The sequence below is a fragment of the Zingiber officinale genome, chromosome 7B (assembly GCF_018446385.1).
Source record: "Zingiber officinale cultivar Zhangliang chromosome 7B, Zo_v1.1, whole genome shotgun sequence".
In the NCBI taxonomy this organism is placed as follows: domain Eukaryota; kingdom Viridiplantae; phylum Streptophyta; class Magnoliopsida; order Zingiberales; family Zingiberaceae; genus Zingiber; species Zingiber officinale.
The window spans coordinates 93745403-93766768 of NC_055999.1; the positions used below are offsets into that span (position 1 = coordinate 93745403).

General features: G+C 35.4%; 2 protein-coding genes across 2 annotated transcripts; both read right to left on the minus strand.

The window, feature by feature from the left end:
• Positions 1-1087: 1087 nt before the first annotated feature.
• On the minus strand, positions 1088-6010 carry LOC122006329 (26S proteasome non-ATPase regulatory subunit 7 homolog A-like). The gene is made up of 10 exons (XM_042561797.1): positions 5696-6010; positions 3496-3588; positions 3331-3412; positions 2609-2705; positions 2445-2520; positions 2252-2310; positions 1977-2099; positions 1765-1822; positions 1596-1681; positions 1088-1463 (listed from the first exon to the last, which is right to left on the minus strand). Exons 1-10 carry the CDS (start codon positions 5991-5993, stop codon positions 1398-1400), a joined length of 1038 nt encoding a protein of 345 aa, XP_042417731.1. The 5' UTR covers positions 5994-6010; the 3' UTR covers positions 1088-1397.
• Positions 6011-10144: 4134 nt separating this feature from the next.
• LOC122006330 (26S proteasome non-ATPase regulatory subunit 7 homolog A-like) lies at positions 10145-15084 on the minus strand. Its single transcript, XM_042561798.1, has 10 exons — positions 14782-15084; positions 12564-12656; positions 12399-12480; positions 11661-11757; positions 11497-11572; positions 11304-11362; positions 11024-11146; positions 10812-10869; positions 10643-10728; positions 10145-10523 (listed from the first exon to the last, which is right to left on the minus strand). Exons 1-10 carry the CDS (start codon positions 15077-15079, stop codon positions 10458-10460), a joined length of 1038 nt encoding a protein of 345 aa, XP_042417732.1. The 5' UTR covers positions 15080-15084; the 3' UTR covers positions 10145-10457.
• Positions 15085-21366: the final 6282 nt, after the last annotated feature.

A 21366-nucleotide genomic window follows, 5' to 3' on the forward strand; every position in this document is an offset into this window, starting at 1 on the left:
TTTTTTTTATGAAAAAAAAAAATCCATTTGAAATATTTTTTGACAAGCTCATAAAGGCATGTGCAATGGGAGGTTTATAGCATGTAATGTATATTATAAATTTCTCAATATAAATCTCATCTTCACTATATAGGTGGGGTTTATAGTTTTTTTTATAAACCTATATCAAAATCTTAGGACCAGGTTTATAAAAAAAATAGTGGAAAGAGGATAGAGAGAGAATTTTAAAAGAAATGAAATTTTTAAAAGAGAGAGATTTTATGATAATAAAAAATGATTTTTAAAAGAAGTAAGATTTTTAACTTTTGATGTAATAATGATGTGGCAGAGCATAAATCTCTTTAAGAGGTTTACGACTATGGATGATCTGCAGTGAGAGGTTTATATTGTATACTATAAATCTCTCAATATAAACCCCTCCCCCACTATATAGGTAGGGTTTATAGTTTTTTTTATAAACCTGTATCAAAATCTTAGGACCAAGTTTATAAAAAAAATAGTGGAGAGAGAGGATAAAAAGAGAATTTTAAGAGAAATGAAATTTTTAAAAGAGAGAGATTTTATGATAATAAAAAATAATTTTTAAAAAAAAGTAAGATTTTTAACTTTTGATGTAATAATGATGTTACTCTAAGTTTATAACTATGGATAATCTGCCGTGAGAGGTTTATAGTGAAATGCCTTTTTAAAAACATATTATTTAAAATTTATTCAGCCCATTTAAGCCCAATCTGTAAATCAAGAACTTTCTCATCGGTAGCTTATTGATAAAAAGTTATTAAACAATACTCTTTTTTTTATTTTATCCTTTAAATTTTTTTTGACTTTTTTGGAAGATGATTTACAACATAAAATACAACTTTTACTTTAAACTAACTTCTTTGAATCTAGTTACATCAAAAATACTTTTATTAATATACAACTCACTTGACTAATTCGAATTTGTTGCATGCAGAATGTTGTTTGAGTTTGATGCTCTCTTTAATTCTTTTAATATAGCTGTTTTTTTAAAAAAAAAACAACAACAATAACAAGAAATCAATGCCAATTTGGCAAATCCAAGCATGCATAACGCAAGGGGCAATTCTTGTCTACCAAAAGTTTATTGGGAGGGCTTTAGGGTTTAAAAAACAAATCAAAATTCTCACAACGTACTCCACGTCTCGATTGGTGACGCACCGAGGCCACCCACCAGAAAGTAGCCATACAGTTTTGGAAGTTTAAAAAACTACAAACCGAATGAACTTGTTTCAGAGTGTGCATAGGCATTTCCAAAGTAGCTCGTATCCAATTTGTTTCCAAAACACTTCTGAAACGCTCTAATGCAAATGCAACGCCAACAGAGGATGAACATTAGATCGATCAGGAAGGCCAGGCCAGGCAAAGCCAAAAGAATCCTAGTTCACGGTAGTTGTCGCAGAGGGTCTGGAGTCTTCAGCTTTCTCATGTTCCTTGTTGAGCATCTAGAATCACCAAATGAAGTTGCATCAGATGTTTGCCAATCGTGTTCTACTAAGAAGAGTTATATCCATCGCCAAGGGTGAAATAAAAGGGTATGTGTAGTAAGTAAATACATGATGATAAACTTAACTCACTTTGTTGTTTATCAAATTGTGAAGTGCAATAACACTTCGGATGAGGGAAGAAAGGTATATAACCAGCATCATGTCATTTGTTTTCACTGCATAAAATTGAGGGACGGAGTGAAAATTCAAACTAAGGCAGGTTAACGACACTTCTACACTTGGTTTGCAAGGGCATTACCTGCAAATGCCTTGATCAACTCGTTCACATTAAGATTCGGAAGTAGATTGAATATGTCCTGCAAAAGAAAAAGTATTTGGACTTTTAACACAGTGAACATGAATCCTATTGAGCGAGTATATGCTTCAGTATACAGAAACTTCAAATAGATTGGTGGATGTGCTTCTTAAGTTTTGACATAGAAAATTAAACAAAGAAAAATGCATGATAACCTGCAAGTTGTATAATATCTCATGATTCAGAGGTAACTTCCCATCGATAACAAGTTCTAGATAACCACGTATCTCATGTAACCTTGCATCGAGCCCCTTCAGTGCTGCAAGTTTGCCTGTGACCTGCATGATATATAGCAAAGTTTGCAAATTGTAAATATCATCTTCAAGTCATGAAAGCTTATGAATTCACATTTTGAATCTTGCTAATATTGCAATGAGAGAGAGAACTTTTAACGACTACAAAGAATGATAAGCACAGTGCAGAATATAACCTCAGTTGCTAGCGTACTTATTGTTGTATCCTTGACATCTCTCAGCAAGTGTTCCACTCCTGCAAACAGAGAAATTAGGCCACAGAAGCACATTCCTAACTTTTATTTCACAAATGGAAAGTCATCATTCAAATGGGTATTCAACTAATAACTAAAGAAGTTACAATAACTAAAAGAATTATGGTTCAGTTACCGATTTCCTCAACTTCATGAGCAGCAATTTCTGAAGGGACATGCACAAACACCTTCTGGCTTTTCTGTGTGGCATTCTGCAATCAAATGCACACTGAAAATTGTTAGAACTCGATCCATAGAAAAGGGCACAATATTTTAAAACTCAGTAGATTACAGAGTCACCTCTTTGACTTCTTCGACAGCATAATATGCTTTGGTAGGTATACCAAGCTCTTTAGGTTGCACATCGATGATTACCAAGACAGGATTTAAAACATAACTGCAGTGAGAAAGACAAGGCTTGAGAGAATAAATATCAATCTGATACTGCCAATTGTCAGCTAAATGTGTGTTTTTCTCAAAAACAGCAAAAGAAAAAAGGAATTAACAACAGAAAAGGTTCATCACATTATAAAGCCACTCTGGAATGCAAAGAGGAAAAAAAATTGAGTAAGATGGATGCAGAACACACAAATTGCTTGCTCTCATAGAATTATTATTTCTAAAACAAATATAATCGAGTTGGTGATATTGGAGAAATAAAATGCTTTTAATCATCTGTATGCAATAATGTCCAGCTTCTTTTTTATTTTTTATATCTTAGTACTCTTTAATGTAAAACCAACTGACTACTGTTTCATAGTATCTCAAATTTGGTAACATTTGTCAAAACAGACACCAAATAAACAAATAAGATTCAAGTTTTCAAAGCAGCTATTCTAGAAAAGTACAAGTCTTTTCACTTTTTTGAACAGATACAGAGTGCGCCATAATTCTACTTCTATTAACAAGAACTAAGGAAATGTTACATAAACCTCTAATGCTAGCTTCAACAAAGAAGAGTTTCCAACAAAACGTAAGTTTTTTTTGTCAAACAAAGCAAGTCTATGATTTGACAATCTTACTCAGTAAACAAAGCGTGGATATCCAAATCATTTTCCCGCAGCTTGGGCCCTGTGCTATACCATCCTACAACATTCTCCTTGGCTACCAAAAAGGAAGATTGTCAAAGGCACAGAAAGAAATATGCTACTCTTTCACGAGAATTCAAGGTTTCAATAGAGTAGTACCATTTATTCTCTTAAACATAGAAAACATTGCCTCATGGTAATTGTGATCGAGAAACCAAATGTTTGGATCTCTCTCATCCTCTTCAAAAGGCACTGCATAACAACATCAAAAATTGAGCAAAACATGCTTTAAAGCTCTATTACAAAACAGGAATAGGCAAATCATCATGATCAAACCATGTCTGTCCTACCTATTTAAGGTTGACTAAAATCTAACTGTAGACCAACATCATTGAAATTATAGCAAAAGCATACTAAAGGGTTTTACCAAAACAGACTGGAAAGACCTGTTTGGAGAGCAGCAACATATCTTCGAGTACAATGCATATTCATGAAATTATGCTAAAACACATATGAAATACAAGAGAACAAATCAGCCAATTGAGAAATACAGATTTTGTACTCTTAAGCATAGTTATCCAAATCATATGATTTACAATTCGAATCACAAGATTTGATTTGATTCACACCCAAAACAGTTCAAACTGTATGGGTGAATCGTGTTTGTGTCAAGAATTCATCCAATTCGATACAATTCCAATCTATTCAATACCAATCAATTGATTCCCAATGGTAAACTTCACATGTTTTATTTTCTTTGACCCTTAGCTCACTAAAGGCTACTTCTTTGGAAGCAACTCATTGTGTATGACCCTTCACAAATAATGGTTGCTTCTTCAGCAACAACTCCTCCTTATCCTCAACCCTAAGGTATCTCTCAGACAGCCACCCTCATCCAAGGCTTCAAGGGATTCTTCCTCATGTGCCATCAACCTTAAGTCATATCTTGACACTCATCCTCAGCAATAGATCATTCACTATCGAATGATCAAGATGCTGAGGATAATGACATCTCAAGTGAAGAGGATATAAAGTGATACACATATGTTTTTGACAGTTTTAACAAACATTTAAGTCATACAAAAGATAGATGAAATTTTAGGAATATTTTAGAGATATGAATCTAAAGTTTACCCTCTTTAGTTATATAATGCATTTTATTATTTGTGGCAATGTTTTTATTAATCATAATAGGTGTTAAATAGGATATTCTTACAAATTTTAGTAAGGGAGTTTATTTTTCAACATATATATCTTTTGATCATAAGCCTTACAATTCACAATTAAATATGGTTCATCATTCATAAAATCATTAAATCAATTCACCATTTGAACCACAATTCAACAACCATACTCTTAAGAATAAAGATTATTTGGAACTCTCTTAGTTGTTTAAGTACTCCAAAGGAAAGGATGCTCAATTTTAAGAGAATTTGAATTAGATTTAGAGAACTTATGTTGCATAATTGCATAAATCTTTAAATCTTGTCAAAAATCTAGACAGCTTACATAACACCTTTTTCTAAACATCCTTATTTATATAAAAAGGATTAATATTGTACTTCTATGAAATCTAATTATATTTTTCTCTCAAATTACTACTCATTCACTTCTCTCATCTACTCCTTTTCTCTTTCATACTCTTCTGCATCTCCTCTTCTTTGCTAAGTTTTATTTTGGATAATTACAATAAGCACTTGGGAATTACAAAGATGAAAAGGAAAGGAGCTGGTAACTATGAGAAGATTTCCATATACATCATCATCTATTTGGCCCAACAATTTAGTGTCGTCTAATTGAATTTTGTCCCTTTGCTGAGCTCTATGCAAGATCAAATCAAACTAATTCAATTATCAGGAAAGAAAATAAGCTACAGAAATAATCCAATTATACTGAACCTAATTATCTTTAAATCTAATATTCTATCAATGTAGATGAGGTTGTGACATTAACCTAAGTCACGTTACAACTAATCAAGTCATGGAACATAACATTTTCAACAAAGAAAACGATCTATTGAACCATTAACCATGTGGAAATCATTGACAACCTATTAAGATTAACAAGAAGGTTCTAATTTCACCATTCATCCTAATATTTGCAATACCTAATACACCTAAAGTGAATTTGATTTTTTTTTTTAAAAAAAAATGCATCTGAAGCACATATGTCATATCTCTACTTTGTCATTATCAACACAAGAAAGAAACAAATAAAGAAAGAAGTTATGCATAGAGAATTCCCCACATTAAACAGTAAGAATCTAAGAATCTATAATCTAACTCAGAAAATAGTCAAAATACTGCCATGAGATCAGGAAGGTGGGGGAGGGCGGCGGATCAAAACGATGCTACCTAACCTGCGTAGGAATTGGTGACGTCGACCGTGCCCTTGGACGAGGATCCAAGTAGGACGCCGACGACGCGCTTGCGGGTGTCGCGGGCGACGCGGTTGTAGTTGTCGACGATACTGAGCAGCACGAGGGGGTGCACGATGACCTTCTCCACCACCCTCCAGGACATCTGCTGCGCCTTCACAACGTCCATCTTACCGCCGTAGTCCACCGCCTCTGGCGTCCTCCGCCTCGCTAGGGTTCTCGCCGCAACCCTGTTCCTTCTTTTCCACGAAAGAGAAGGTAAACTGTGGAAGAAATACATGTTTTAAAATTAAATAACAAGCAGGAAGTGGAAAATTTTTGTTTTACATTTTTACCCTCTATCATTTCACTCATTTTTCAAAATGTTCCAATTCTTTTGTTTTTTAATTAGGGCATTCAAATATTCAAACCTGTTAATTTTGCATTTGTAATGAAAAACTAAAAAAAACTTTAAAAGTTTTATCTCATATTAAAATAACTTCATGAAATTAAAGGGTTAAAAATGATAAAGTTGAAGGCAACAAAATGGACGAGGGATAGTTTTCCAATTTTAAACCAGCCCCCGGCCAATTTAAGACCCAATGCGTAAGGCCCAATTGGAGTTTCAGAGAGGACAATATTTCGCTATACATTATTGATGTGATTGAAGGTTTCCTACTTTTTCTTCCTTTAATTTATTTATTTATTTATTTTTGTTAAATAGGGTCACCTAAAATTAGTAATCGGTTACTTGTTAGGTGCACCAAATTAATCTTTTTTCCAAAAATATAAATATTCATTGATTGCAAGGGTACTTAATTAAGTTTGATAGCTCCTCCACATGGTTAGGGTAGAAGGGAAGATCATAATAATGGCTTGCAAGATTTGAACAAGCAATCTTGTTGTTTGGACTTGGAAAAATAATACACCATTAATAAACAATAACCAAATGTAAGTAGTGCCTTAAATTGTTTAAACTCGTAATTATATTTCTCCTGATCAAGGCTTGCAAATTTTATTAGCATGCTTTCGAGAATAAATTCATACTTTTGTTAGGGTTTAGTCAAAGAAATTGTCTTCGGTTCCATTGAAAATTTGAAATGGTGCAATTGTGCAAATGAGATCCGATATAATTAATTAAAAACCACTGTCACTTCTCTGAAAATTTAAATTCGTATAATTAATGCCATTACGTCACGTAATCTTATCATGAACGCCATAATATTAAATAAAAGAGAAATAATCCACTTGCTAATGATGCCAAAATTTGATAATGACCCGGGGAAATTAAAGTATATTTGATTTATTTATTTTTTTTATTTTTGCCGTGTCTACTCGAACACGGATAAAAATGATGGCGGTTATTTCTAGCAAACAAGAAAGAATGCCTTAAAAAAAATAAATTTCCCTTTTCACCCCTCACGAATAGAATTCATTAGGATAAAAATGATTAATTTGACAATTTAATGTTGGTGCAAAAGCAGCATACGTTCGAAATTAAGTTTTAATTATGATAAATAATTTAAAATTAAGATTTCTTCTTGTCTAATAAGATTGATTGAGTTTATAGAAAAGTCCTAAGTGATCTTAGATAAAAAAAAAGTCCTAGTTGATACTAGGCAGGTGGAAAGTCCTAGCTACGATTAGATAAGTGGAAAGTTTTATCTGTAATTAGGTAACGAAGTCTTGGTCTGAGAGACTAGGTGAAGTCTTGGCGGGTCAAAAATTTTGGACGAAATTCTAGAGTCGAAGAGTCTAAGTGAAAATCCTGGGGGTCGCGAACACCAGGTGGAAGACTGGACGAGTCATGGATCGAGCGTTCAGTATAAAGTCCTGAAGTCTCGGACGCTGAACAAAAGTCCAGACGATCTGGAGGACCGGTCTAGCAAAAGGTAATTTCTCCTAAGAGAAGTAGATGAGGGTGCATTCCTCGTTGAGGGAATAGTAAGCGTCGGTTAGACCTAAGATTTCCCAAAAATCCGAAGTCAGAACCGGACAGTCCGAAGACTGTCAAGTAGCATTATTAATCATATTTTATTGTGCTAACTTTGTCTTACCGTGTATGTTTTGTATTTTGGACTAACATTGCTTGCAATAAGTGAAAACTGAAAAAGCAAAAAAATAAGTTCGGATGAACAGTGTTCAAGGTGCCTCCGGGGGGTTGGAGGTGCCTCGGGTGGCTAGACCGAAGGCTCGCGCTGAGAGGCACGGAGGCGCCTTCCATGTGCCTGAAGGCACCTTGGATATTGGATGGAAGACGCCTTCCATGAGCTTGAAGGCACCTTCAAAGGAATAAAGTTTACAGATTGTAGAAGTTATTGTCTCCGACGCGATGGGGTTAAATTGCACTACTGGAGGCACCTTCAATGGGGTTGAAGGCACCTTCAGCATTCTATAAAATAGGTCCTCATGCAGATGCATGAATAGAACTTGATTTCACGACTACTCTCTTGTGCGCTGCTCCAAAGACGATCTGACGAAGCCATAACGTTGTTCTGACAGCTAGAAGCTCGCAATTTCAACATCTTCGTTGTCAATATATTGTAATTAAATTACTACACATGTTATTATGCTATTTGTAAATATTTTCTGAAAATATAGTGATTACTCAACGAAAGTGATTAACGATCACGGGTCTTGAAGTAGAAGTCGTCACAGACTCTGAACCAAGTAAAAGTCAAAGGTGTCAGCTTGTCTTTCTATTTTCCTTTTTTTTTTTATTTCTTTTCCGCTGCACTTACTCTTTACACCATTATTTTTAAACAAACGTGAAATTCATGAGCGCTATTTACCCCCTCTAGCGCATTTTGATCCTACAATTGGTATCAGAACGAGATCGCTCTGAGTTGGTGAAATCATCAATCGAGTAAGGGGTTCCTTTTTTGAAAGAAAAATTATATATCGTTTTTATTAGAAATTATTTTTACTCCTTTTATTTTTTCCCTCTAAATTATTTTATTCTTCGTTGAAAAATTTTCATTTTTTCACCACAAGTCAGAATTGGTAAAATATCTCATTTGACAAAATTTGTTATAATATTATTATATTATTATTTTTCTCAAAATTTGTGCAATACTACTCGAATAATTTCTTTATCTCCTGCACTATTAATCCAAGGCTAAGTCTTGGAACAAGTTTTTTTTTGTGTGTGAGAGATTCTCTATCAATGGACTACCAAGAAGGCTTCAGTACCGCTCACCCACTTCTTTTCTCTAGCGAGAACTTTAGATATTGGAAAAGTCGAATGGAGTATCATCTCAAGACCCAAGTGAAAATGTAGACCATAATTCAAACCGGATTCACATTCTCCACCGAAGACAGAGTACTCATCTCCTGCAACAAGTGGGCGCACAAACAAAGAGGAAAATCTAGGCGGATGTAAAAGCAACATGTATCCTCCAATGCGACCTACCCAAAGAACAAACCGAGTTGGCCCCTTCAACAACGCTAAAGAGTTATGGGAGAAATTGATAGAACTATACAAGGGCACCTCTGATGCAAAAGTAACTCACAAAAGTAAGTTATGTGAGTTCAAAGCCAGAAACTAAGTTTTAATTATAACAAAGGGTTCAAAGTTAATGTTTCTTGTTGTCTAATAAGGTTAACTGAGTTTGCAGGAAAGCCCTAAGTGATCTTAGACAAAAGAAGTCCTAACTGATACTAGGCAAGTGGAAAGTTCTAGCTGTGGTTAAGCAACGAAATCTAGGGATTCGCCTGGGGGAGAGAGAGAGAGAGCGAGTGTAGCGGAGAGGAGAGAAGAAAGGCTTTCTACAACGATGAGCCAATTTTCTCGGCATTGTTGCCGTTACATAAACTATTTATAGGTTTGTTTCATTCCACTCTCCAATTGATCATTTTTTTTTAAAAAAAAAAATCCATTTGAAATATTTTTTGACAAGCTAATAAGCAATTCAATTAGTTGAATGGATGTTAAGATATCATAAATTATTTTAGGTTGCAAGAGTTATAAGATTAAATTCCTCATAAAAAATATCATATAGATTTTACTTTCTCTAAAAATTTATTTAAATAATCAGTGAAGTGCCTTTTAAAAAGCATATTATTTAAAATTTATTCAGCCTATTTAAGCCTAATCTGTAATTAATCAAGAAACTTTCTAATCGATAGCTTATTGATAAAAAGCTATCAAACGATACTCATTTTTTTTATTTTACCCTTTAATTTTTTTACTTTTTGGAAGATGATTTACAACATAAAATACAACTTTTACTTTAAACTAACTTCTTTGAATCTAGTTACATCAAAAATACTTTTATTAATATACAACTCACTTGACTAATTCGAATTTGTTGCATGCAGAATGTTGTGACTTTGATGCTCTCTTTAATTCTTTTAATATAGCTGTTTTTTTTTCAAAAAAAAAAAACAACAACAATAACAAGAAATCAATGCCAATTTGGCAAATCCAAGCATGCATAACGCAAGGGGCAATTCTTGTCTACCAAAAGTTTATTGGGAGGGCTTTAGGGTTTAAAAAACAAATCAAAATTCTCACAACATACTCCACGTCTCAATTGGTGACGCACCGAGGCCACCCACCAGAAAGTAGCCATACAGCTTGGGAAGTTTAAAAAACTACAAACCAAATGAACTTGTTTCACAGTGTGCATAGGCATTTCCAAAGTAGCTCGTATCCAATTCGTTTCCAAAACACTTCTGAAACGCTCTAATGCAAATGCAACGCCAACAGAGGATGAACATTAGATCGATCAGGAAGGCCAGGCCAGGCAAAGCCAAAAGAATCCTAGTTCACGGTAGTTGTCGCCGAGGGTCTGGAGTCTTCAGCTTTCTCATGTTCCTTGTTGAGCATCTAGAATCACCAAATGAAGTTGCATCAGATGTTTGCTAATCGTGTTCTACTAAGAAGAGTTATATCCATCGCCAAGGGTGAAATAAAAGGGTAAATACATGATGATAAACTTAACTCACTTTGTTGTTTATCAAATTGTGAAGTGCAATAACACTTCGGATGAGGGAAGAAAGGTATATAACCAGCATCATGTCATTTGTTTTCACTGCATAAAATTGAGGGACGGGGTGAAAATTCAAACTAAGGCAGGTTAACGACACTTCTACACTTGGTTTGCAAGGGCATTACCTGCAAATGCCTTGATCAACTCGTTGACATTAAGATTTGGAAGTAGATTGAATATGTCCTGCGAAAGAAAAAGTATTTGGACTTTTAACACAGTGAACATGAATCTTATTGAGCCAGTATATGCTTCAATATAGAGAGACTTCAAATAGATTGGTGGATGTGCTTCTTAAGTTTTGACATAGAAAATTAAACAAAGAAAAATGCATGATAACCTGCAAGTTGTATAATATCTCATGATTCAGAGGTAACTTCCCATCGATAACAAGTTCTAGATAACCCCGTATTTCATGTAACCTTGCATCGAGCCCCTTCAGTGCTGCGAGTTTGCCTGTGACCTGCATGATATATAGCAAAGTTTACAAATTGTAAATATCATCTTCAAGTCAGGAATGCTTATGAATTCACATTTTGAATCTTGTTAATATTGCAATGAGAGAGAGAAAAAAAATTTTAACGACTACAAAGAATGATAAGCACACTGCAGAATATAACCTCAGTTGCTAGGGTGCTTATTGTTGTATCCTTGACATCTCTCAGCAAGTGTTCCACTCCTGCAAACAGAGAAATTAGGCCACAGAAGCACATTCCTAACTTTTATTTCACAAATGGAAAGTCTTCATTCAAATGGGTATTCAACTAATAACTAAAGAAGTTACAATAACTAAAAGAATTATGGTTCAGTTACCAATTTCCTCAACTTCATGAGCAGCAATTTCTGAAGGGACATGCACAAACACCTTCTGGCTTTTCTGTGTGGCATTCTGCAATCAAATGCACACTGAAAATTGTTAGAACTCGATCCATAGAAAAGGACACAATATTTTAAAACTCAGTAGATTACAGAGTCACCTCTTTGACTTCTTCAACAGCATAATATGCTTTGGTAGGTATACCAAGCTCTTTAGGTTGCACATCGATGATTACCAAGACAGGATTTAAAACATAACTGCAGTGAGAAAGACAAGGCTTGAGAGAATAAATATCAACCTGATACTGCCAATTGCCAGCTAAATGTGTGTTTTTCTCAAAAACAGCAAAAGAAAAAAGGAATTAACATCAACAGAAAAGGTTCATCACATTATAAAGCCACTCTGGAATGCAAAGAGAAAAAAAAAATTGAGTAAGATGGATGCAGAACACACAAATTGCTTGCTCTCATAGAATTATTATTTCTAAAACAAATATAATCGAGTTGGTGATATTGGAGAAATAAAATGTATAAACTTTTAATCATCTGTATGCAATAATGTCCAGCTTCTTTTTTTTATTTTTTATATCTTAGTACTCTTTAATGTAAAACCAACTGACTACTGTTTCATAATATCTCCAATTTGGTAAGATTTGTCAAAACAGATACCAAATAAACAAATAAGATTCAAGTTTGTAAAGCAGCTATTCTAGAAAAGTACAAGTCTTTTCACTTTTTTGAACAGATACAGAATGAGCCATAATTCTACTTCTATTAACAAGAACTAAGGAAATGTTACATAAACCTCTAATGCTAGCTTCAACAAAGAAGAGTTTCCAACAAAACGTAAGTTTTTTTTTTTGGTCAAACAAAGCAAGTCTATGATTTGACAATCTTACTCAGTAAACAAAGCGTGGATATCCAAATCATTTTCCCGCAGCTTGGGCCCTGTGCTATACCATCCTACAACATTCTCCTTGGCTACCAAAAAGGAAGATTGTCAAAGGCACGGAAAGAAATAAGCTACTCTTTCACGAGAATTCAAGGTTTCAATAGAGTAGTACCATTTATTCTCTTAAACATAGAAAACATTGCCTCATGGTAATTGTGATCGAGAAACCAAATGTTTGGATCTCTCTCATCCTCTTCAAAAGGCACTGCATAACAACGTCAAAAATTGAGCAAAACATGCTTTAAAGCTCTATTACAAAACAGGAATAGAGAAATCATGCCTGTCCTACCTATTTAAGGTTGACTAAAATCTAACTGTAGACCAACATCATTGAAATTATAGCAAAAGCATACTAAAGGGTTTTACCAAAACAGACTGGAAAGACCTGTTTGGAGAGCAGCAACATATCTTCGAGTACAATGCATATTCGTGAAATTATGCTAAAACACATATGAAATACAAGAGAACAAATCAGCCAATTGAGAAATACAGATTTTGTACTCTTAAGCATAGTTATCCAAATCATATGATTTACAATTCGAATCACAAGATTTGATTTGATTCACACCCAAAACAGTTCAAACTGTATGGGTGAATCGTGTTTGTGTCTAGAATTCATCCAATTCGATACAATTCCAATCTATTCAATACCAATCAATTGATTCCCAATGGTAAACTTCACATGTTTTATTTTCTTTGACCCTTAGCTCACTAAAGGCTACTTCTTTGGAAGCAACTCGTTGTGTATGACCCTTCACAAATAATGGGTGCTTCTTCAGCAACAACTCCTCCTTATCCTCAACCCTAAGGTATCTCTCAGACAGCCACCCTCATCCAAGGCTTCAAGGGATTCTTCCTCATGTGCCATCAACCTTAAGTCATATCTTGACACTCATCCTCAGCAATAGATCATTCACTATCGAATGATCAAGATGCTGAGGATAATGACATCTCAAGTGAAGAGGATATAAAGTGATACACATATGTTTTTGACAGTTTTAACAAACATTTAAGTCATACAAAAGATAGATGAAATTTTAGGAATATTTTAGAGATATGAATCTAAAGTTTACCCTCTTTAGTTATATAATGCATTTTATTATTTGTGGCAATGTTTTTATTAATCATAATAGGTGTTAAATAGGATATTCTTACAAATTTTAGTAAGGGAGTTTTTTTTTCAACATATATATCTTTTGATCATAAGCCTTACAATTCACAATTAAATATGGTTCATCATTCATAAAATCATTAAATCAATTCATAATTTGAACCACAATTCAACAACCATACTCTTAAGAATAAAGATTATTTGGAACTCTCTTAGTTGTTTAAGTACTCCAAAGGAAAGGATGCTCAATTTTAAGAGAATTTGAATTAGATTTAGAGAACTTATGTTGCATAATTGCATAAATCTTTAAATCTTGTCAAAAATCTAGACAGCTTACATAACACCTTTTTTCTAAACATCCTTATTTATATAAAAAGGATTAATATTGTACTTCTATGAAATCTAATTATCTTTTTCTCTCAAATTACTACTCATTCACTTCTCTCATCTACTCCTTTTCTCTTTCATACTCTTCTGCATCTCCTCTTCTTTGCTAAGTTTTATTTTGGATAATTACAATAAGCACTTGGGAATTACAAAGATGAAAAGGAAAGGAGCTGGTAACTATGAGAAGATTTCCATATATAATAGTTCATCATCATCATCTATTTGTCCCAACAATTTAGTGTAGTCTAATTGAATTTTGTCCCTTTGCTGAGCTCTATGCAAGATCAAATCAAACTAATTCAATTATCAGGAAAGAAAATAAGCTACAGAAATAATCCAATTATACTGAACCGAATTATCTTTAAATCTAATATTCTATCAACCTAGATGAGGTTGTGACATTAACCCTAGAATAAGTCACGTTACAACTAATCAAGTCATGGAACATAACATTTTCATCAAAGAAAACGATCTATTGAACCATTAACCATGTGGAAATCATTGACAACCTATTAAGATTAACAAGAAGGTTCTAATTCCATCATTCATCCTAATATTTGCAATACCTAATAAACCTAAAGTGAATTTGGAGCAGATATCCATAACAAGTTTCCATTTTTTTAAAAAAAAATGCATCTGAAGCACATATGTCATATCTCTACTTTGTCATTATCAACACAAGAAAGAAACAAATAAAGAAAGAAGTTATACACATAGAGAATTCCCCACATTAAACAGTAAGAATCTAAGAATCTATAATCTAACTCAGAAAATACTGCCATGAGATCAGGAAGGTGGGGGAGGGCGGCGGATCAAAACGATGCTACCTAACCTGCGTAGGAATTGGTGACGTCGACCGTTCCCTTGGACGAGGATCCAAGTAGGACGCCGACGACGCGCTTGCGGGTGTCGCGGGCGACGCGGTTGTAGTTGTCGACGATACTGAGCAGCACGAGGGGGTGCACGATGACCTTCTCCACCACCCTCCAGGACATCTGCTGCGCCTTCACAACGTCCATCTTACCGCCGTAGTCCACCGCCTCTGGCGTCCTCCGCCTCGCTAGGGTTCTCGCCGCAACCCTGTTCCTTCTTTTCCACGAAAGAGAAGGTAAACTGTGGAAGAAATACATGTTTTAAAATTAAATAACAAGCAGGAAGTGGAAAAATTTTTGTTTTACATTTTTACCCTCTATCATTTCACTCATTTTGCAAAATGTTCCAATTCTTTTGTTTTTTAATTAGGGTATTCAACTATTCAAACCTGTTAATTTTACATTTGTAATGAAAAACTAAAAATAACTTTAAAAGTTTTATCTCATATTAAAATAACTTCATGAAAATTAAAGGGTTAAAAATGATAAAGTTGAAGGCAACAAAATGGACGAGGGATAGTATTCCAATTTAAACCAGCGCCGGCCAATTTAAGACCCAATGCATAAGGCCCAATTGGCGTTCCAGAGAGGACAATATTTCGCTATACATTATTGATGTGATTGAAGGTTTCCTACTTTTTCTTCCTTTAATTTATTATTATTTTTTTTTTTTGTTAAATAGGGTCACCTAAAATTAGTAATCTGTTACTTGTTAGGTGCACCAAATTAATCTTTGTTTTCCAAAAATATAAATATTCATTGATTGCAAGGGTACTTAATTAAGTTTGATAGCTCCTCCACATGGTTAGGGTAGAAGGGAAGATCATAATAATGGCTTGCAAGATTTGAACAAGCAATCTTGTTGTTTGGACTTGGAAAAATAATACACCATTAATAAACAATAACCAAATGTAAGTAGTGCCTTAAATTGTTTAAACTTGTAATTATATTTCTCCTGATCAAGGCTTGCAAATTTTATTAGCATGCTTTCGAGAATAAATTCATACTTTTGTTAGGGTTTAGTCAAAGAAATTGTCTTCGGTTCCATTGAAAATTTGAAATGGTGCAATTGTGCAAATGAGATCCGATATAATTAATTAAACACCACTGTCACTTCTCTGAAAATTTAAATTCGTATAATTAATGCCATTACGTCACGTAATCTTATCATGAACGCCATAATATTAAATAAAAGAGAAATAATCCACTTGCTAATGATGCCAAAATTTGATAATGACCCGGAGAAATTAAAGTATATTTGATTTATTTATTTTTTTTATTTTTGCCGTGTCTACTCGAGCACGGATAAAAATGATGGCGGTTATTTCTAGCAAACAAGAAAGAATGCCTTAAAAAAATAAATTTCCCTTTTCACCCCTCACGAATAGAATTCATTAGGATAAACATGCCAAGGAAATACTAATAAATCAACAAAATGATTAATTTAACAATTTAATGTTGGTGCAAAAGCAGCATACGTTCAAAATTAAGTTTTAATTATGACAAATAATTTAAAATTAAGGTTTCTTGTTGTCTAATAAGATTGATTGAGTCTATAGAAAAATTCTAAGTGATCTTAGATAAAAAAAAAATCCTAGTTGATACTAGGCAGGTGGAAAGTCCTAGCTGTGATTAGATAAGTGGAAAGTTCTATATGCAATTAGGTAACGAAGTCTTAGTCTAAGAGACTAGGTGAAGTCTTGGCGGGTCAAGAATTTTGGGCAAAATTCTAGAGTCGAGGACTCTAAGTGAAAATCCTAGGGGTCGCGAACACCAGGTGGAAAACTAGACGAGTCATGGATCGAGAGTTCAGTATAAAGTCCTGAAGTCTCGAACACTGAACAAAAGTTCAAACGATCTGGAGGACCGGTCTAGCAAAAGTTAATTTCTCCTAAGAGGAGTAGATGAGGGTGCGTTTCTCGTTGAGGGAATAGTAAGTGTCGGTTCGACCTAAGATTTTCAAAAAATCCTAAGTTAGAACCGGACAGTCCGGACACTGTCAAGTAGCATTATTAATCATATTTTATTGTGCTAACTTTGTCTTACCGTGTATGTTTTGTATTTTGGACTAACATTGCTGGTAAGAAGTGAAAACTGAAAAAGCAAAAAAATAAGTTAGGATGAACAGTGTTCAATGTGCCTCTAAGGAGGTTGGAGGTGCCTCGGGTGGCTTGACCGAAGGCTCACGTTGAGAGGCACGGAGGTGCCTTCCATGTGTCTGAAGGCACCTTGGATACTGGATGGAAGACGTCTTCCATGAGCTTGAAGGCACCTTCAAAGGAATAAAGTTTACAGATTGTAGAAGTTATTGTCTCCGATGTGATGGGGATAAATTGCACTAGTGGAGGCACCTTCAGCATTCTATAAAACAAGTCCTCCTGCAGATGCATGAATAGAACTTGATTTCACGACTACTCTCTTGTGCGCTGCTCCAAAGACGATATGACGAAGCCATAATGTTGTTCGGACAGCTAGAAGCTCGTAATTTCACCATCTTCGTTGTCAATATATTGTAATTAAATTACTACACTTGTTATTATGCTATTTGTAAATATTTTCTGAAATTATAGTGATTACTCAAAGAAAGTGATCAACGATCACGGGTCTTGAAGTAGAAGTCGTCATAGACTCTGAACCAAGTAAAAGTCAAAGGTGTCAGCTTGTCTTTCTATTTTACTTTTTTTATTTCTTTTTCGCTGCGCTTACTCTTTACACCATTGTTTTTAAACAAACGTGAAATTCACAAGCGCTATTCACCCCCTCTAGCGCATTTTGATCCTACAATTGGTATCAGAGCGAGATCGCTCTGAGTTGGTGAAATCACCAATCGAGCAAGGGGCTCCTTTTTTGAAAGAAAAATTATATATCGTTTTTATTAGAAATTATTTTTACTCCTTTCATTTTTTTCCCTCTAAATTATTTTCTTCTTCGCTGAAAAATTTTCATTTTTTCACCACAAGTCAGAATTGGTAAAATATCTCATTTGACAAAATTTATTATAATATTTTTTATTATATTATTTTATTATTATTTTTCTCAAAATTTGTGCAATACTACTCGAATAATTTCTTTATCTCCCGCGCTATTAATTCAAGGCTAAGTCTTGGAATTTTTGTGCAAGATTCTCTATCAATGGACCACCAAGAAGGCTTCAGTACCGCTCACCCACTTCTTTTCTCTGGCGAGAACTTTAGATACTGGAAAAGTCGAATGGAGTATCATCTCAAGATCCAAGTGAAAATGTAGATCATAATTCAAACTGGATTCACATTCTCCACCGAAGACAGAGTACTCATCTCCTGCAACAAGTGGGTGCACAAACAAAGAGGAAAATCTAGGCTGATGTAAAAGCAACATGTGCCCTCCAATGCAGCCTACCCAAAGAACAATTGAACCGGGTTGGCCCCTTCAACAACGCCAAAGAGTTATGGGAGAAATTGATATAACTATACAAGGCACCTCTGATGCAAAAGTAATTAAACGTGACTTAATATTGAATAAATTATATAACATTAAAATACAGGAAGGTGAGTCGACGAGCCAGTTACACGCTCACATCCAAGACCTTCTGAACAGTCTCCACATGATCAGACAAAAAGTGGAGAATCACGACATCATCAGGTATGTGCTAAATGCTTTTCTGAGGAATATCTTGTAGGCATCGATAGTAGATACTTACAAGATATTTAAGGACCTTTCTTTGATTAGACTAGATGAGCTATTTTCAAAATTTTAACTTCACAAACAAACTAATGCACATCTGATTGAGAAAAGTATTGCATTAATTGCAGGTACAAGCAAGACAAAGGAGTCTAGGATCAAGCGCGAACAAAACTCGAGTCCAAAGATGAATCAGACTCAGAAGACGATGATGAAATCACCTCCAAGATCGTGAAACTGGTATGAAAACTATACAAGAAGAAGAAGGTGACTCAATCAAATATGAAGGTAAAGTCTGAAGTTACCTGCTACGGCTGTAACAAGAAAGGACACTATAAGCCGGAATGTCCAAACCAGAAGTAGAGAAGAAGGAAGGCTTTGAAAGCAGCATGGTCCGAATCTTCTGAAGACTCCGAAGAAGAACACGAGTAAGCAAGCTTCCTTGCTTTACCAATACAAGCATACATTGCCGAAACTGAGTCCGAGTCAGAAATCAGAGATGAATCAAAAACCAATTTCAAAAGAAGTCACGAATCTGTATCTGTTTCCGAAAGGCCAAATAGTAATGTAAGTTCTCTGCAAGTAGATAAATTACAAAAGTTAATTTCATATTTATTGAGAAAGTTGGTCAAATATAATCTCTGGGTCAAGTCACTCCAAAAGGAGAATGAATCCCTCAAGGAGGAGATTAACCCAAGTCCTTCAATTAAACCAGTTCAAAGTGGAAATTTAACCCAAGTTCAACAACTTGAGGAAGAAAATTCCAATTTGAAAACTTAAGTCAAAGGACTTAAGGACACATTGGAACAGTTTACCTTGGGTTCCAAGAATTTTGATATGATTTTTGAAAAACAAAGGGTCGTATACAACCAACCCGGAATTAGGTACAAGGTTAGACATCGATTCAAATCTTACTTGTCGTTAGTGAATCGATCAACTAAGAACCTAGTCCAAGCATGGGTCCCCAAGTCTAACTTGACTAATCAAGTTAGATTTAATCGATATTGGATTCCCAAGGGTCAAATATACTACCTTGATAGACGTTATCGAGGCTATGATCCAGGGGAGCAAATTGAAAGACCATTTTTATTAGATAAACCTGATTGATACTTGATTTACTATTTTTTCTTATACATCCTTAGATTAGGATAGATAAAGACTCAGGCTTGATCGACACTTGTTTAGTTAAACAAAGGATTCTAAGAAAAATAAAATAAAATATTTAATTTTTTTAAAAGACTTTGTCTAAAAGTGATTGTTGTTCCAATATCTAAGAATGTCTAGTGTCTCGTCACAACTTGGAAGTTAATTATTAAAATGATTGTTTAATTGACTAACTGTTAAATCTTAGTCTAACTCAAATATAAATCAATCCTTAGATTTGAATTTAAATTAAGAATTAAATTAATCATCTCACAAAACCCATAAAGTTCTTTGATTGAAAATCTAGAAAGGGTAAGATGGATTTAGGTTTAAATTAAGAATTAGTCTAACCTAATTCAAACCAATCAAATTCAAAATTAATTTTAAAATATTAATTAATTTAGAATTGATAATTGTTGGGGTTACAAGGTTGCAAACATAGTCCCACATTGAAAATACATGGGAAAGATCATGAGTTTATAAGAAAAAGATATATTCATTGGCATGAGACCTTTTGGGGAGAACCCAAGAGCAAAACCATAAGAGTTTAGGCTCAAAGTGGACAATATCATATCATTGTGGATATATCTAAATTCTTTTCAATCCTTCAATTGGTATCAGAGCAAGGTCGCTCTTCATTGGACTAATCGCTAGAAGAAGCACGAGCCAGAGCCATGATGACTCAGTGGTCCTTTGTTTGAGGAGGGGATTGTTGGGGTTGCAAGGTTGCAAACATAATCCAATAATTAATTTTAAAATTTAATTAATCTTCAAACTCAATTATTTTTCAAATTTAATTATTTTGAAATTCAAACTTAAAATACTTGATCCTTTCCGAGCGCTGAGTCGATGGACGCTGGGGACGTGGTGCTCTCCGCTGTCTTCGACTGGTGATGTGGATCTCCGGCGGACCTGCAAAGAAGTCGAGCCGAGAGGGGTTTCCCGGCGACGACCCTCCGACTCTCAAGTCAGGCAGCGAAGAAGAAAAAGAACAAGGCAACGTTATTGTGGCTACAATGATGAGAATTGCATACCTCCGTCGAAGTCTGTGGGTCCTTATATAGGACCCCGGGGAGACGCGGGCACGTTTCTCGATGCGTGCACGTTTCCCCAAACATACCTTAGTAGGGTTGTGTCAGAAAAATATGCCTGATGTCATTCCGGAATCGTCCGAGCATATCCCGAATGTGACAGTGAAAACTTCCACCGTACGATACTCTGTCCGCTCTGGGCGCCGACCATGCTGTTTGTCGGCGGCAAGTGTCTCGAGGCTGAAGTTACCAGCTGTTCCTTTTGTCTCCTAGCGCTCTTACCTGCTCCCGGGCCGAGCGGACCGCCGCTCGGGGCTCATGGCCTCTGGGAATACGCATACCTCGGCCCGGGCGGGGAAGCCCTGCTCATGTGCTCGGATGGAATTGCGCCTTATTGTCATGTGGCTCAGCCGAGCGATCTACTCGGCCCATAGACTCTACTTGAGCATCGAAAACCCGACCCCTGTCGGGCTGTCTTTCATCCGGTCCGGGAGACCCCTGGTCGGATGTCCGGTCGGCCGGATGCGCGGTCGGCCCACTACCCCGCTCGACACGACCTATGTCCACTCGGCACGACCTTGTGGCCGGATGTCTGGTCGGCCGGATGCGCGGTCGACCCGCTACTCCGCTCGGCACGACCTCTGCCCACTCGGCACGACCTTGGGGATGCCCTTCTCGACCATTGACCTCCACGTGTCGTTGACCTCCCGC